Below are 18,860 nucleotides of genomic sequence, written 5' to 3'. Positions count from 1 at the left end.
GCTGGAAGCTCCTCAGAGATTTTGGTCCATATTGACATGATGGCATCACACAGTTGCCGCAGATTTGTTGGCTGCACATCCATGATGCGAATCTCCCGTTCCACCACATCCCAAAGATGCTCTATTGGATTGAGATCTGGTGACTGTGGAGGCCATTTGTGTCCAGTGACCTCATTGTCATGTTCAAGAAACCAGTCTGAGATGATTCCAGCTTTATGACATGGCGCATTATCCTGCTGAAAGTAGCCATCAGATGTTACAGGGTACATTGTGCTCATAAAGGGATGGACATGGTCAGCAGCAATACTCAGGTAGGCTGTGGCGTTGTACCAAGGGGCCCAAAGAGTGGCAAGAAAATATTCCCCACACCATGACACCACCACCACCAGCCTGACCCGGTGATACAAGGCAGGATGGATCCATGCTTTCATGTTGTTGACGCCAAATTCTGACCCTACCATCCGAATGTCGCAGCAGAAATCGAGACTCATCAGACCAGGCAACGTTTTTCCAATCTTCTACTGTCCAATTTCGATGAGCTTGTGCAAATTGTAGCCTCAGTTTCCTGTTCTTAGCTGAAAGGAGTGGCACCCGCCGTGGTCTTCTGCTGCTGTAGCCCATCTGCCTCAAAGTTCGATGTACTGTGCGTTCAGAGATGCTCTTCTGCCTACCTTGGTTGTAACGGGTGGTGATTTGAGTCACTGTTGCCTTTCTATCAGCTCGAACCAGTCTTCCCATTCTCCTCTGACCTCTGGCATCAACAAGGCATTTCCGCCCACAGAACTGCCGCTCACTGGATGTTTTTTCTTTTTCGGACCATTCTCTGTAAACCCTAGAGATGGTTGTGCGTGAAAATCCCAGTAGATCAGCAGTTTCTGAAATACTCAGACCAGCCCTTCTGGCACCAACAACCATGCCACGTTCAAAGGCACTCAAATCACCTTTCTTCCCCATACTGATGCTCGGTTTGAACTGCAGGAGATTGTCTTGACCATGTCTACATGCCTAAATGCACTGAGTTGCCGCTATGTGATTGGCTGATTAGAAATTAAGTGTTAACGAGCAGTTGGACAGGTGTACCTAATAAAGTGGCCGGTGAGTGTATATATATATATATATATATATATATATATATATATATATATACCGTATTTTTCGGACTATAAGACGCACTGGACTGTAAGACGCACCTAGGTTTTAGAGGAGGAAAAATAAGACATTTTTTTTCCCCCAAATAGTGTGCTAAAATATTTAATAAAGTGTTTGTATTGTATGTATATCAGCTGTACTCAGTGAGAAGTAAGTATGTCTGCTCACATCTAGTGAAGACCTCTCTGACATGAGTGACTCTGGAGTAAAAGGAGAATATTGTAACCTTATCACCTGTATATTTCATTAAAAACTCAGTTGCTTAACTACATACTGACCTCCTGTTACTTCTGTCAATAAAAGGTTAATCGTATCCTGAGGGGAGAAGGTTGGCACATCTGGCAGTTTTTGTCATAAATCTCAGAGCTAGGGGTAAGGTTGAAGGATTTACAATGTTTAAATTTAGAGATGAAAAAGATCATCAAAGTGTATTATAGTGGCTTGTAGGCCCATCTGGCTTATGAGTCAATTCACCACTGAAAAAACTGTAACTTCTATAGTTATAACACTGCTCAGGATTCCTCCAGCCTGACACCTGATTAGCTATATCACTGAATTGGCTTTTATAAGGGTATATTGGCTGATATATCAGATTTTAGCTATTTCTTCCTATTTTTGAATGTATTCATCACAGTTTTCCCTAATTCCGAGCCTATTCCATACAAGGTTGGTGTTTGCTGCATATTGTCATACAAAGCTGTCTCATTTTAACCCATTTATTACAATGTGCGATTTGCACATTGTGATAAATTATGTGGAAAATCCCCATATACTGCCAGACTGTAGTATGTAGTACGGGGTGAGTGTGTGGCTCTTTTTATCATGGGTAAGGACATTTGTATTTTTTCAGGATATTTTGCTATTTATAGCAGCATGTGATGTAGTCATTATACCCCTGTTTATATACTTGTATGTACTTGTGTCTTCTTGTACTTTTGCTATATTGAGTCTGTGTATACACTTTTTACACGATTGCATGATATGATACCAATTCTTTTGTTTGGTTCAGACTGTAGTATGGCAGTATCAATAAGACAACCTAGGGTTAAAGTACCTGGGTTAAGGGTTAAAACTGAAAAAAAAAAATTATATCACCCCCTTGTCCTAGAACTGGTATAAATAAACAGTAAAAATCATAAACATGTTGGGTATATATAGAACTATTATTCCCGGCGTTCAACCACATAATCGAATATAGCGCCCAAATTTATACAGTCCTCAAAATGGTGGCATTAAAAACATAATCTCATCTCACAAAAAAAATTACACCACACACAGCTGCATACAATGAAGTGTGAAAAAGTTATTAACACCAGAAGATGGCAAAATGAAACTTTTTTTTTGGTACAGGTTTAATTTTTGTAAATGTATGAAAACTATTTAAAACCTACATACAGTTAGTATCCCCATGATTGTACGGACCCAAAGAATAAAGCAGACATGTCACTTGGGGCGCATAGTGAAAGCCGTAAAAACCAACCCCACAACAAAATGTCGCAAATTTATTCTTTAACCAAATTCACTGCATTTGGAATTCCGCACTTCCCAGTACACGGCATGGAATATTCAATACCATCACTATGAATAATTAGTGACACTGAAAAAGATTTGTAAAGGTTTGGAGGAAAATGGAAACACAAAAACGAAAAAAAGGGCCTGGACTTTAAGGGGTTAAAGTAATTGTGGCTCAGTATTGTGAATTATACACTAGTTGTACTATACAACCTTTTCTTAGTTTGATCTTTGAAATACCCAGCTAAATACAGTCGCAGTAAAGTGGTTGTGATGTTAGAAAACCTTTACGTTACTTAAAATTTACTGAAAATATACCTGTCATTCAGATTTTTTCTGCATATCAGTTTTTTTGCAGATTTGTAGTGAATTATCCTTTAAACTTCATAAAGGAATGTAAAATATGCAGTACATCCATAGTAAAATGTATTCTTGAAGACTTTTGTTTTGGATTACAGGCAGTCCCCGGGTTACATACAAGATAGGTTCTGTAGATTTGTTCTTAAGTTGAATTTGTATGTAAGTCGGAACTGTATACTTTATCATTGTAACCCCCAGCCAAATTTTTTTTGGTCTCTGTGACAATTGGATTTTAAAAATGTTGGTTTGTCATAAGAACCAGGATTAACACTAAAGCTTCATCGTAGACACCAGTGATAACTGTTATAGCTGATTATTGTAGCCTAGGACTAAAGTACAGTAAATTACCAATATCCAGAGGTCTGTTTGTAACTAGGGGTTGTATGTAAGTCAGGTGTTCTTAAGTAGGGGACCGCCTGTACTTGTGGGTCTGCTGCTGGGGCGTAACGAGAGGCAGGGACCTATAGCAGGCTTCTGAATGGGCCTACATACGCACATACAGTATACACATACACAATGCACTGTATACACATACAGCATATACACATATCACATTGTGCATGACCTGTGTCAGGTCAGATTACAGGGCCCCATAGCAGCTGCTATCACTGTAGTTAGGCCCCTGGTCTGCAGCAAAATCTGCAAGCACATTCTTATCTCCTTTCTATCTATTCTTTACTGAGTCTGCAAAAGTATACAGAGTTACAAATCTGGCCTACCTGCGCTTACACTAAGATGAGGGACCACCATACTACTGTAATTCTTTTAGTGGCTCTCTCCAGCTGTACCGTTGCATGCTGCCAAAAATGTGCAAATGTGTAATTTCTTTGTAAACACAGTGCGATTAGGTCGCAGTCTGCATATTCCCCGTCTGCGAGGATTTGTTAAAGATTGATATTACACAGGTGCAGATAATCAGTGAAAAACATGCACTTCCTGCAGTTTAGCTGATTTATACTACATTAACCCCTTCATGACCCCTTTGTGTACTAAAAACTTTTTAGTGCAATTTTATATATCTATAACCAAAGAGGGGAGATTCTTCTGTTTACTATGACACAAGAATTGTGTCTCAAGGTGCCAGGGTTTAGGACATATAGCCCTTTGAATTTGGCCATTGTCATGAAGTTTATAAACATCCTTTCTTCACGGGGCATGTGCAAATAGGAAGTACAGTATATAACTGTTTGACAGTCATGAAGCGGTTAAAATTAAGCGTTTTACTGTATTTGGTAAAACCTTTAAGTACTCTATTAAGCTATTCAGAATTAATTACATTTGGATTCCCGAAAAATGTAATGTAATTTGTATATGTTCCCGGCAATCTGTAAAGCGCTACGGAACCGGATGGCACTATATAACTAAAGATTATTATTATCTACAAACTAAAATCATATGTGGATAACCCACACAGTGCCAGGGGCTCGCTGATGCTCTGGGACTGCTTCTATACAGGCTGACGCTGTCTCACACACTTATTGTATAGTGTCACATGGATAACAACTGACCACTCTGGGCACCACATATAAAGTCCCATATATAGACATATATAGTCACATGATCAAATTATGGTACATATAGCAACCCCAGTTTATTGCATATATTGGACTTCCCTTAACTGATTACATGCAGCACCCCTAATTAATTATTGAAGAGCTCCCCTAAGGTATGATGCTTTTATATCCAGCGCAAATGCATCACGAGAAACGCATCACCAAATGCATACATATGTAAGTTATTTATATACAGGCGGTCCCCTACTTAAGTACACCCGACTTACAGACAACCCATAGTTACAGACGGACCCCTCTGCCCACTGTGACCTCTGGTGAAGCTCTCTGGATGCTTTAAAATAGTCCCAGATTGCAATAATCAGCTTAAAATTGTCTGCAATGAAGCTTTATTGATAATTCTTGGTCCTATTACAGCAAAAAAATTTGAAACTCCAATTGTCACTGGGGCAAAAAAAAAAAAATTGTCGGGAACTACAATGATAAAATATACAGTTTCGACTTACATACAAATTCAACTTAAGAACAAACCTACAGTCCCTATCTTGTATGTAACCCGGGGACTGCCTGTACTTATATATAAGTTTTGGCCTTCAACATTATTAATAATTTTTAACAATGCAAGACATTTTACCATACTTTTTACAAAACTAATATGCATTTGGTGATGTGTTTTGTCTGATTCGTTCGCATTTTTGTTTAATGTTTGTTTCAGCCTTGGTGTGGCTCCGTGGACCTCAAAACCTACACCCTTTATATACATACCCTATCCGCCGGCTTGAAGTTTCTTTTGTCCTGGTGTAAGTCCACCATTTATACATGAGCGTGGGGAACTTTGGTGGCATTCGCTCCCAATCTAGAATTTTGTGGGGACACCATTCGTTGTCTCTATTATCTTGTATAATGTGTTTTTATTGGAGCAGCCTCATTCACTCCATGCACCTTTGCACTTTACATATTTATTCGCGTGACATTCCATGTTGGTTGGGGGTGACCCTAACACTTCATGATTGCATTCTCTTCTGGATGCATATTTTATGCACTTTATTGATAAATTTTTTTATTTTACTCGATTAGACCATGCTGCCGATTATTCTACTGTTACTTATTAGTATATATTTCCTGTTTAACCCCGCGACTCACCAGTGGATAATTAGGTTCCATGATATTACCTATACATACAGGATACTTGCCTGTCTTTTCAGCAGCTTAGCACTTTTTCACTACATATATGCTTTAGTCGCCGTAATTTATGTGGCTGCATTCGCTGTGCCAACATCAATGTCGCCGACCATACTTGTATTGTTTTGCTTATTTGCACAAGAATATTCCCCCCCCCCAAAAGGAGAAAGAAAAAGAAAAGAAAAGGGGGAAAAGGAAAGAAAAAAAAATCTAAGGGAATTTTTTTTTTTTAAATTGATTTTTTTTTTTTGAAAGCACATATGATCGTTATCTTCTATTTAATTCTATTTCAATTACACTATTAGCACCTTCCACTTACTTGCGCCATTAGTCATTTAAGGTGAGCACATTTACTCTGTTGGATACCCCTGATGAAGCCTACAAGTTAGGTGATACGCGTGGGGCGGTTTTCTCTGTGCTGGACGATCACTGGTAACATCTTTTATGTACTAAGCTTTTACAGCAAAGTTTTATTGTCTATGTGTTGTTTCCATCCATAAGTGTGTTACTGAAATTGTGTGGGGTCACCTCTAATGTACTGTTTGGCATTTATCCCTATATAATATTTACCATTTATATGCTTACAAGGTCTTTCCGCTCACACAATTTCAATTTTTATACCTGTTACCTTGCTTTTATACATGGAGCACACATTTTATATTGGCTTTTTCTATCATGTTCACTCGTCCATGCACAGTGGGTATTTTTACCACGATTTGTGTTTTTAATTGTTTTTAATATTCTATTTTTGGTTGCTCAATAAAATTACTTGTACGCATCCTCTTTTTCTTTGTTCTTTATGTACCTAATTTTTGTTTTGTAGCTCTCTTTTCACTAGTTGATAAAAGAGGGTTAAAATGATGGAACCTTATCTTTGGTATGGTACAATGGCGAATATTTTTTTTCCTAGTGTAATGGGTGGGATTATAAGAACACCTTAAGCAGTCTGTGTTAGCAAAAGGCTTCTTAGGAACATCTGCATTTAGTGTGTGTAAGAGGAGTAATGGATGAGAACTTCCTGGGATTAGAGAAGTCCGCTATGCAAACTGTCAGGCAGTATTCAGTTTTGTACTTTTCCTTTGGTTGTTCATATGTAGCACATGGGTTTGTAATGATTTTTTATTGAATAATTATTGTAAATGCCATTTAGGAGATTTTTTTTTTGTTTGGTGTTTTTTTCAGGTTCTGACCTGAAAACCTTTTTTTCCCTCCCCATCTTCCAAACCATGTATGGAGAGACATTGGCTGTGTGTGACTCGCTAACAAGAATCCCTGAGGGAGGGGGTAATGAGGGAGCTGAGGGAGACATTGGGTGTGTTACACGCTGAAGAGAACTTCCTGAGGGAAGGGGGAATGCGGGAGTCACTAAATGACTCAGCTGAAGAGATAACATGCCCCTTGTCACTCATTGTTTCCAGGCAAGGTAACAGCAAGTGAGTTTAGGTAGATCTTATCTGAGCTATGGATTTATAAATTAAAAACTATGAAAAAATTATGAAGACCTTTGTGGGAACCTGTCATTAGGTTTAATGGCAACAACCTCATGACAGGTTCCCTTTAATAATCGTTACAGAAATGTTGCATTTTCTACCATTGACATGATGTAGCGCTACTGAGTTTTCCTACTCTGAATGTTTTGGCTAATTAGAGTAAATGTTTTGAAACCTTTAACACTTTAAATCCCTCTCTCATCTTTTAATAAGTAGGTTAGAAAGATGTAATTCATATTTGCAAAAGAGATGTTATTGTTGCAATCTTACTTAGCATGGAGGTGGAGTAGAAGTTTATGAACTCTCAAAATCATTTGTGTTCTCTGAATTAATGCTCCCAATCATTTATACAATCTAAGCAGATAAAGGAACGATTAAAAAAACAATGTAAGTTGTCTTCTGATGGTATCCTTCTTTTTGTCACTGTAGATGGGGTTCATACTCTGACGTGTGCACTGATGCTGTTAAACACTGACTTGCACGGACATGTAAGTAAGCATTTTCCTTAAAATTGAAATTCTATTTTAAAGGATTGAAATTTCTAAGAACATATTTGAGTAAAAAGTCACTGCTTATAGGAAAAAAGAAATGCCAGTCATTGCATTCATGAAAAATGACAAGGTGGAGGCTATTGAGAAGGAGTTAATATGAGATGAATTACTGAGACGAAACTATGCCAAAAGGAAAACCACGGTAGAACTTATTGTATGTTTAAAGACGTTTATAGAGACATTTGCTAAAAATAGCTATATGTAGATATACATTTGCTAAAAAAGCAATAATTTAATATAAAAGCAATAATTTCATATAATTAATTAGATATATAGAATTAGTGAATAATATAAAATGACAGCTGGGTCGTACCATTCACCATGGCAAAGTCTAACTCTGTCAGCATTGAGTGGATAATATAACAAATTCCTGACTTTCAAATGATTTATAAATGTCAGGGAGGCTCAGTTTTTCTGATCCGTCATAGGACTAGAACAATTAACTGATCAAATGACCTGGACATTTAAGTACCAATGACTCTTGGTCATGAAAGGTTTTAAAGCAGGTGCACACTTTTATCAAAAGCTTCATTCAAACCCTTTATTCATCCGAGAGGTAGTTTTATGATGCTTTTACTTTGTAAAGAAACCGGATAGTTCTAGAATTGTATTCCAGCCCTCTGAATTAATGGATATCACCCAGTGTAATAAACCATTGTTTGAGATGTTTTTCTCTAAAGATCAGTTAAAACCTTAAAGGGAACATGTCATCACTAATTTTACAGCAAAATACAGGGTAAACTTAATGACTTGAGGATAAACCTAGGGTGCATAATACATTGGTGACAGCCTCCCCGAGTAGTGAAATGCCCAGCAACCTCCCTCAATTATTAAATGCCCCATGCAGCCTCCCCCCAGTAATGATATGCCCTATGCAGCCTCCAGCATTATTGAAATTTCCCATGAAGCCTTCTCCAGTAATGATATGCCCTATGTAGCCTTCCCCGCTAATGATATGCACTATGCAGCTTTCCCCTAGTAATTATATGCCCTATGCAGCCTCCACCAATAATAATATGCCCCATGCAGCCTCCCCTAGTAATGATATGCCCCATGCAGCCCTCTCCCAGTAAAGAAATACCCCACGCAGCCTCCCATAGTAAAGAAATGCCCAATGCAGCCTCTCCCAGTAATGATCTGCCCCATGCAGCCTCCCCCAGTAATGATCTGCCCCATGCAGCCTCCCCCAGTAGTGATATGCCCCATGAAGCCCTCTCCCAGGAATTGAATGGCCCATGCAGCCTCCCCAGTAATGATATGCCCCATGCAGCCTCCCCCAGTAATGATATGCCCCATGCAGCCTCCCCTAGTAATGAAATACCCCGTGCACCCTCCCCCGTAATGAAATAACCCATGCAGCCTCACCCAGTAAAGATATGCCCCATGCAGCCTCCCCCTGTAATGATATGCCCCATGTAGCCTCCCCAAGTAATGAAATGCCTGATGCAGCCTACCCTAGTAAAGAAATGCCCCATGCAGCCTTCCCCAGTGATAATATGTCTCATGCAGGCCTCTCCCAGTAATGATATGCCCTGCAGCCCTTCCCCAGTAATGATATACCCCATGCATCCTCCACCATTAATGAAATGCCTCATGCAGCCTTCCCTAATGATGATAAGTCCCATGCAGCCCTACCCCAGTAATAAAATAGCCCATGCAGGCTTCTCCGAGTAATGAAATACCCCATGTAACCTCCCCAGTAATGAAATTCCTTGCAGCAGACCCCTTAAAATTAATAAATTTAACCTCACTTACCTCTGGAGCTCACCCCTGCCATCCTGCACGCCTCACATATCGTATGCGGCTCCCACCATCTTTCTTTTAGTGCGGGCAAAGGCGCATCTACGCACATGTTATAACATCATAACGTGTGCGGGCAGAGCGCATAGAAAGCCAACGGGAGCGCACTGCCAGAAGGATGACAGGAGCCGCAAGGCAAGAGGTAGGGAAAAAAAGGAAAAACAATAGAGGACGGCGCCTCGGGTGATATCGTCAGGTAATCGGCAGACGTAATGAGATGATCAGGGATGCTCACCTTTGTCGTTTCTTGGTATCAAGGCATATACATATAGAGTAGGTCCACATCCAAGGTGCGATGGTCCCAAAGTACAGACTGGTGGTGTCTTTTAGAGGTAGGTATAGTGGTAGGGTATGCAACTATAATGAGCAGCTCTCACAACTCCAAAGACCGGACTCAGTAGCAATGTATACAGAAATGTAGAAAAGAACGGAGTGCACGTGGAGCGCTTACAGGAGCTGCAAGGAAAAGAGGACACTGAGGATGAGTGCCAGAGGGAAGTATTCATATATACAGATTCCTAGTGCCGATTCCTTGTTGGGGGGCGGGGGGGCATTGTATAACTAAATGGTCATTTGCACTCTCTTCCCTGTTCCCTTCAGCGTTGGTTATCTCATAACTTCCCCTCCCACATCCTATCTCCTCCTCCTCCTTCCTTTTGCTTACATTGGCTCACTGCAGCAGTAGATACTCGCGCTTGTGTAGTGAGCTTTCTTCCTGCGCTCTGCGAATTGTCTCAACACCCATTGCGGCGATTGACCAGGTTATTAGGGAGTGAGGAACTACACAAACTCCATAGTGAATTTGCTGAGCTCCTCACTGCCAAAGTATCAACATAAGCTGTGTAAGCATTGCATTGTCTCTGTGCTGATGTTAAAATCCGCCCATCACAAGGGAATTAATGGTTAAATTGGGTAGATGGTCACATGTCCACAGGACATGCCATCAATACATGATTGATGGGAGTTTCAATTCTAGGACCCGCATTTATCTCAAGTTATGATTTGTAAAGTGCTATGGAATTTGATGGCGCTAAATAAATGATTATTATTAATTAGGGCTCCTCTTACCCCCTTCCCATAGGATGATTGGAGAGTTTAATCGTATAGACTCGGCTATTTTCGGGCTCTGCTGTACATGTGTGGTAAACTCTCCATTCAGCCCAGATTCGTTGAACTATTGAAAACTATACAGAAGAAACTTCTCCACTGTTCTGTCAACCACTCGTTTCTTGACCCTCATCGCGATCCGTAGCCCAACTGAAGGGGATAGAACTCTCTTATCATAACATCCCGTTCCCACCAGAGGGAGATATACAGAGTACAGATGAACGATGAAAGAGAACCTATTACACACATACAAGAAAACCTACCGATTTTACCAAAATACAAGCTTTGAAAAATAAATACTACTCAAACAATATAATACATTTCCAACCAACACAAACCCTGAATAAATTAAAGATAACCATCACAATCAAATACATTAACACTAGAGATGAGCGAGCACTAAAATGCTCGGGTGCTCGTTATTCGAGACGAACTTTTCACGAATAACGAGCCCCATTGAAGTCAATGGGAGACTCGAGCATTTTTCAAGGGGACCAAAGCTTGGCCAAACACCTGGGAACCTCAGAAAAGGATGGAAACACCACAGAAATGGACAGGAAACAGCAGGGGCAGCATGCATGGATTTCTCTGAGGCTGCTTAATCGTACCATTATGCCAAAATTATGGGCAACAGCATGGCCATGACAGAGTGACTGAATGAGGCTAGATAGCATCTAAAACATGCAATAATTGACCCTGACACTATAGGGGACGGCATGCAGAGGCAGCGGCAGGCTAGAGAGTGTCATGGCGACATACCCTAAATGGACTCAGGCTTCAAACCAATGGGTGGCAGAGAGGAACCAAAGGAGGTGAGCAAGAAGCGCTGAAATGATTTCCTATGTGAACAAAAGGTTGACGGTATATTTAGTCGATAACACAGCATGGTGGCGACATAGTGACCAAGTTCCATAACGTATCTGGTGAAACACCCGAAAAATGAGCCTGACACAGCTCTTTTGATAAGGGGACGACATGTGGAGGCAGCCATGGAGACGACTTCCATGATTAAGAGCGACAGTATGGGGCATCCATATTGCGCTGCTATGATTGCAACTTCAGGTCTCCAGCATGGCGGCGACAAATGGGCCGAGTTCCACTATGTATCTGGTGAAACACCTGAAAATTCTGCCTGACACAGCTCGTTTGATAAGGGGACGATGTATGGAGGCAGTGAAGTAGTAGTGGATTAAAGGTGCTGCAGTTAAAACTATGTTAGTTGGATCTTGGGATGGAGCTGGCGCTCCGCTGCCAGGCGAGCTTTCGCCTATCCAAGCCCCTGTCTCTTGGCTACTCCCCAAACAGCACTTCTAAGAACCTTTTGTATAAGATCAAGTGTAGTAGTGTTCTTATAAGTTTGGGTTATGGCGGGTGAGGGGAATGTAAACAGAAGCGCAAGAAGCGCTGAAATAATATCGGTAAATGATAAAAGTTTGCCAGTATATTTTGTGGATTACACAGCAGGGTGGCGACAAAGTTAACAAGTTTGATGTGGAAGCCATGAAAACAACCCAAAATTCTGCCTGACACAGCTCGTTTGATAAGGGGACCATGTATGGAGGCAGCTATATGGACGACTTTTGGAGGCAGCTATGGCGATGACGTGTGGAGGTAGCAATGGAGACAACGTGTGGAGGCAGCTAAAAAGACAACGTGTGGAGGCTGCTATGGAGACAATTTAATTTGGATAGTGCCTGTATGTGGCAGTCCAAAAAAGTTTTCAAACCAGAGGAGCAGGTAGGTGGTCCTCCAGAAAAATTAAATAGATTGAGTGCCTGTATGTGGCAGTCCAAAAAAAGTTTTCAAACCAGAGGAGCAGGTAGGTGGTCCTCCAGAAAAATTAAATAAATTGAGTGCCTGTATTTGGCAGTCCAAAAAAGTTTTCAAACCAGAGGAGCAGGTAGGTGGTCCTCCAGAAAAATTAAATAGATTGAGTGCCTGTATGTGGCACTCCCAAAAATTGTTTACAACAGAGGACCTGGTAGGTGGCCCTCCAGAAATATTAAATACATAGAGTACTATAGCTAGAGCCAGTTGGCCCTGGCAAAAAATAGCCAGTTTCCTCTGCTTTAGTGTACAAAGAGGAGGAGAAGGAGGACAATGAGGAGGAGGAGTGCATACATTATTCAGGTTGAGCTTCTTTCACCTGGTGGAGAATGGAAATCCTGAGAAATCCAGGCTTTATTCATCTTGATAAGCGTCAGCCTGTCAGCGCTGTCAGTCGACAGGCGTGTACGCTTATCGGTGATGATGCCACCAGCTGCACTGAAAACCCGCTCGGACAACACGCTAGCGGCAGGGCAGGCAAGAACCTCCAAGGCGTACAGCGCCAGTTCGTGCCACATGTCCAGCTTTGAAACCCAGTAGTTGTAGGGAGCTGTGTGATCATTTAGGACGATGGTATGGTCAGCTACGTACTCCCTCACCATCTTTTTGTAAAGATCAGCCCTACTCTGCCGAGACTGGGGGCAGGTGACAGTGTCTTGCTGGGGTGCCATAAAACTGGCAAAGGCCTTGTAAAGCGTATCCCTGCCAGTGCTGGACAAGCTGCCTGCTCGCCTACTCTCCCTCGCTACTTGTCCCACAGAAGTACGCCCTCTGCCCCTAGCGCTGTCAGAAGGGAAATACTGTTTCAGCTTGTGCACCAGGGCCTGCTGGTATTCATGCATTATCACACTCCTTTCCTCTCCAGGGATGAGAGTGGAAATATTTTGCTTGTACCGTGGGTCCAGGAGAGTGAATACCCAGTAATTGGTGCTGGAATAAATTCTTTGAACGTGAGGGTCACGGGATAGGCAGCCTAGCATGAAATCTGCCATATGCGCCAGAGTCCCAACGCGCAAGAATTCACTCCCCTCACTGGCCTGACTGTCCATTACCTCCTCCTCCAACTCCTCTTCTTCTGCCCATACACGCTGAACAGTGAAGGACTGAACAATGGTCCCCTCTTCTGTCTCGCCAACATTCTCCTCCTCTTCCTCCTCATCCTACTCCACCTCCTCCGATATGCACTGAGAAACAGACCTGAGGGTGCTTTGGCTATCAACAAGGGAATTTTCTTCCCCTGTCTCTTGTGACGAGCGCAAAGCTTCTGACTTCATGCTGACCAGAGAGTTTTTCAACAGGCCAAGCAGCGGGATGGTGATGCTGATGATGGCGGCATCGCCACTGACCATCTGTGTTGACTCCTCAAAGTTACTCAGCACCTGACAGATATCAGACATCCCCGTCCACTCCTCATTGTAGACTTGAGGAAGCTGACTGACCTGACTACCAGTTCTGGTGGAAGTTGACATCTGGCAGTCTACAATTGCTCTGCGCTGCTGGTAAACTCTGGATAACATGGTTAATGTTATATTCCACCTCGTGGGCACGTCGCACAACAGTCGGTGAGCGGGCAGTTGGAGGCGGCGCTGCGCTGCCCTGAGAGTGGCAGCATCTGTGCTGGACTTCCTGAAATGCGCACAGATGCGGCGCACCTTCGTGAGCAAATCAGACAGATTGGGGTATGTCTTGAGGAAACGCTGAACTATGAGATTTAACACATGGGCCAGGCATGGCACATGTGTCAGTCTGCCGAGTTGCAGAGCCGCCACCAGGTTACGGCCGTTGTCACACACAACCATGCCTGGCTTCACGTTCAGCGGTGCCAGCCACAGATCAGTCTGCGCCGTGATGCCCTGTAATAGCTCTTGGGCGGTGTGCCTTTTATCGCCTAGGCTCAGCAGTTTGAGCAGGTGGAGGAGGGGTGGGAGGAGGAGGAGGCGGTCTAGTAGGCCTTTGAGACCTGGACCGAGGTAGGCCCCGCAATCCTCGGCGTCGGCAGTATATGACCAGCCCCAGGGTCAGACTCGGTCCCAGCCTCCACCAAGTTAACCCAATGTGCCGTCAGCGATATATAGTGGCCCTGCCAGGCAGCACTCGTCCACGTGTCCGTGGTCAGGTGGACCTTGTCAGAAACGGCGTTGGTCAGGGCACGGATGGTGTTGTCTGACACGTGCTTGTGTAGGGCTGGGACGGCACATCGGAAAAGTAGTGGCGGCTGGGGACCGAATACCGAGGAGCGGCCGGCGCCATGAGGTTTCGAAAGGCCTCGGTCTCTTCCAGCCTATAGGGCAGCATCTCCAGGCTAAACAGTTTGGAGATGTGGACGTTGAGGGCTTGGGCATGTGGGTGGGTTGCACTATACTTCGTTTTGCGCTCCAGCGTCTGGGGTATGGAGAGCTGAATGCTGTTGGATGCTGTGGAGGATCGTGGAGGCGAAGATGGGGTTTTCGCACGGGAGGTGTTTGGGCAGGGTTCCTGGGCAGGGGGCTGACTAACAGATGACACAGGGGAAGGAGCAGTGGTGTGCCCGGCCGGAGGTGAACGGGCTTGGTGCCATTGAGTAGGGTGTTTAGCATTCATATGCCTGCGCATACTGGTGGTAGTTAAGCTAGTAGTGGTGGAACCCCTGCTGATCCTGGTTTGGCACAGGTTGCACATCACAGTCGGTCATCCGGTGTTTCTTTAAAGAACCTCCAGACTTCTGAAAATCTAGCCCTCGCCACCGGAGCTTGACTACAGGAAACATTTGGCGCTGATGCACCAGCTCTGGCCCTGCCTCTACGTCTGGCCCCACCACTGCCTCTTCCAACCTGTTCTGGTATAGGACTCGCCTCCGTCTCAGACGCACTGTGTTCACCCGGCCTATCAACCCAGCTTGGGTCTGTCAACTCATCATCCTCCCATCCCTCAGTCTGCTCCCCCCTCGGACTTCCTGCCCTGACAACAACTTCACCACTGTCTGACAACCGTGTCTCCTCATCGTCCGACACCTCTTTACACACTTCTTCCACTACGTCAATAATGTCATCATCACCCACAGACTGCGACCAGTGGAAAACCTGGGCATCGGAAAATAGCTCAGCAGCAACCGGATAAGTGGTTTGTGACTCTGGGAAGGGTCCAGAAAACAGTTCCTCAGAGTATGCCGGTTCAAATGCCATATTTTCCTGGGAGGGGCAGACTGGGGGGAAGGAGGCTGAGGTGGAGGAGCGGGAGGAGTGCTGATTTCGGTGACATAGGTGGACTGCGTGGAAGACTGACTGGTGGACAAATGGCTAGAAGCATTGTCCGCAATCCACGACATCACCTGTTGGCACTGTTCTGCCAACAGCAGACTGTGGCTAATTCAAATCAAACCCCTAATAAATTGTCCCACTTCGGTGTTTGAGGTGGATATGTGTGTCACTAAGAGCTAAACACAACGGTCGCAAGTCTCCCTGCAAACTCCTCACAATATGGTAATAGCTGCACTACTAGTGGCAGCAAGCCCAGCCACAAGCAAGCCAAAAAAAAAAGGAAATATATAACGTTATTGTAGCCCTAAGAAGGGCTGTTGGGTTCTTGTAGAATCACTCCTGCCTAACACTATTCTAATAGAACACCCTAACGCTTTCCCTGACCAGCAGCAGCTCTATCCCTAGCGGCATCCAGACAGAGAATGACGCGAGCAGCGCGGGCAGGGGCTAGTCTATTCCAGGGTCACATGATCAGGCCAGCCAACCACTGCTATCGACGGGTAAGGGTACCACGTCGTGATGGGTGGAGTGCAGAGTCTCTTGGCTTGTGATTGGCTCTGTTTCTGGCCACCAAAAATCACAATGGCGGGAGATGCCATTTTCTCGAGCGGGCGAAATACTCGTCCGAGCAACGAGCATGCTAATGCTCGAACGAGCATCAAGCTCGGACGAGTGTGTTCTCTCATCTCTAATTAACACCATTTATTTTCTGCAATATCTCAAAAAAATACCTTCAAACCTTTTATTATCTTTCTGGTTCAAACAGAAGTTTTCCTAAGAATTATGAATGGAAACTAATACTAACACACAACAAAAGGATAACACATAGCAGATTTGCATATCCCTCTCCTACCCCCTTTTGGCGCCAACTCACCCTATAACAAAAACAACCTAACAAAAAGAAAGATGTATACCTATTACTTAACTGTAATGGCTTTTAAAAAGAGGCCATTCCAGCCTTGAAGCAAGTAGCCTTTAGATTTTATATACGCAGGAACTTTTATTGATTCAATATGTTTAACATTTTTGTCAACATTTTTTTTTAAATAAAATATAAGAGCCAGAAAGCCTTTTTGGATACTTTTTTATTAAAACAAGGGGACTACATCAACACAAGAAGTCTGGTTTCTTGTGCTACTTTTTGAGACTTTTTTTTGTCTCAAAAACTTGACTCGAAACTGGTAAAGTCTCAAACCTAGAGAAAATGCATCTCAGATTTTGTTGTGCATCTTCTTACGAGTAGAACAATACCCAACATGTGAATGTAAACTACTTTAGGGGCCTACAGCAGGGCTCAGAATGGAAGGAGGACCATTGAGCTTTTGGAGATGAGATTTTGATAACGTTGCTTTTAGGTGACATTACGCATTTGGAAAGTTCCTGAGCTATAAGAACATTGACCCCACACACTCACACAACTGATCCTATTTTTGGAAAAGACAGCACTTAGAGAAAGTATCAAGGTTTATATTTATCTTTTTACCACCACAGATATTTTATAGGAAGCATTTACATTGGCTCATGCAAGTGAAAATCTTTTCCCATAAAAACCTCGCTTTGGCCCCTTAACTTTTATTTTTTAGAACAGGCTCTAAAGTAGTAAAAGCACTCCATAGTTTGTTATATCCCACATGTGGACAGAAACATGGTCAGAAGCTTTAGGGCCGCACTGGGGTCTCTGAAGAGAAGGAGCGTCCTTTGGCGAATTTTGCTGGAATAGATTTGCATTTACTGCACCCCTAAAGATAGTAGGGCAGTGAAAACCTCCAAAGAGCGGACCCATTTAAAAACAAGAAGAAGGCCTAACATGCAAGGGATGCAGTGACTCTATTTGGAGGTGCAATACCCCTTTGTTTAACCTTTACTAGCTTTTTTTGTGGGGGCAGTGGAAAAAAAATCTATTATAGATTTTTTGTGTGTGCTTTACACACCAAATAGCATAGACAACATGTTACTTAAGTTCTATGGGTCAATACGGTTACAGCGATATCTCATTTATATAGCTTTTTTATGTTTGGCTACAGAATAAAAACTCATTTGGAGAGAAAAAAAATCACTTGATTTTGCATTGCCATCCACTAAGTTCATAACATTTTTATTATTCTGTTGTTTTAGGGCTTATTTTTTGCCAGAAGAGTTGTACTTGTAGGGGTTTATTTTTTTTAAAGCGTTCACCGTGCGGGTTTAGTAATGTTTTATTTTATCGTATAGGTTGTTACGGACGTGGTGGTACTAAACGTGTTGTTTGTGTGTGGATTTTCACCTTTTCTTTGGGAGTTTTAGATCATATCGGACATTTAGGGGACTTTTATTGTGTATGAAATTTTACTTTTATTAAACTTTGTTTCTTTTTCAGTTTTTTTTCCCCTCCCCCTCTAGGACATGCATTGGACATGCTCAGTCTTGCCCCTAGCAGGACCCAGCAGGCAGCCAAACTGGACAGCCCTGGTGTCCTTCATTGGACCCCAGAGTTGCTGTGGAGATGATTAGCACCTCTGTACCCCACTCAGGGGTGCCAATTGTTGGGGGGGAGAGAGGTGGGTAAGCCCTTTAGCTCCTGCAGTCATCTTTGACCGCTGCACCTAAAGGTTTAAACAGTCGGGATCATGGCTATTGTGATCCTGGCAGTTCATGCACAGGCTCGGCTGTCACAAACAGCCGGTCTTCTGCACGTATCATATGGGCTCTGTTTCTTGGGGATCGTCATGGTGCGCGAATAAGCAGCTTACCATGACATTCCCCAACGTCATGGGGATCAAAGGGGTTAACATATGATTAAATGTGAATGTACCCAACGTATTACTAACTTGCAGGGCAAAAATGTGCCTATAGGTAAAATGTAGGGCAATACAACGCTCTTTCAATGTGAATGCAACTACTTGTTTTTCACAAATTGCAGACAATACAAAAGATTAAACAAAAAATCCCAACAATCATGGCAATGAAAAACAACTCCTCCCGCTCAATAAGTCTCCTCTTTGGCTGCTCTGCTTCCCCTTGCTGGATCTTTAATCTACCCAAGCTACCTCTTAGATCAGATATTTACACATAAGCATCTCAATCTGCGATTCTGTAAAGTGTTGGGTATTAACTAATTTGGCCTCATAATTTGGTCTTCTCTCCTCCTCTAATCTG

At 42.9% G+C, this 18,860-nt stretch overlaps 1 protein-coding gene across 3 annotated transcripts in view; it reads left to right on the top strand.

Moving 5' to 3' along the window:
* Nucleotides 1-18,860, top strand: part of PSD (pleckstrin and Sec7 domain containing) — a 252,804-nt gene that overhangs the window by 126,230 nt on the left and 107,714 nt on the right. For all 3 annotated transcript variants that reach the window (XM_072130908.1, XM_072130906.1, XM_072130907.1), the window contains one exon: nucleotides 7,634-7,692. In XM_072130908.1, the coding sequence (XP_071987009.1) occupies nucleotides 7,634-7,692 (59 nt within the window). The remainder of the gene's footprint in view (nucleotides 1-7,633; nucleotides 7,693-18,860) is intronic.

The sequence above is a fragment of the Engystomops pustulosus genome, chromosome 11, assembly GCF_040894005.1.
Source record: "Engystomops pustulosus chromosome 11, aEngPut4.maternal, whole genome shotgun sequence".
NCBI classification, from domain to species: domain Eukaryota; kingdom Metazoa; phylum Chordata; class Amphibia; order Anura; family Leptodactylidae; genus Engystomops; species Engystomops pustulosus.
This window is presented reverse-complemented; position numbering and strand designations above follow the sequence as displayed.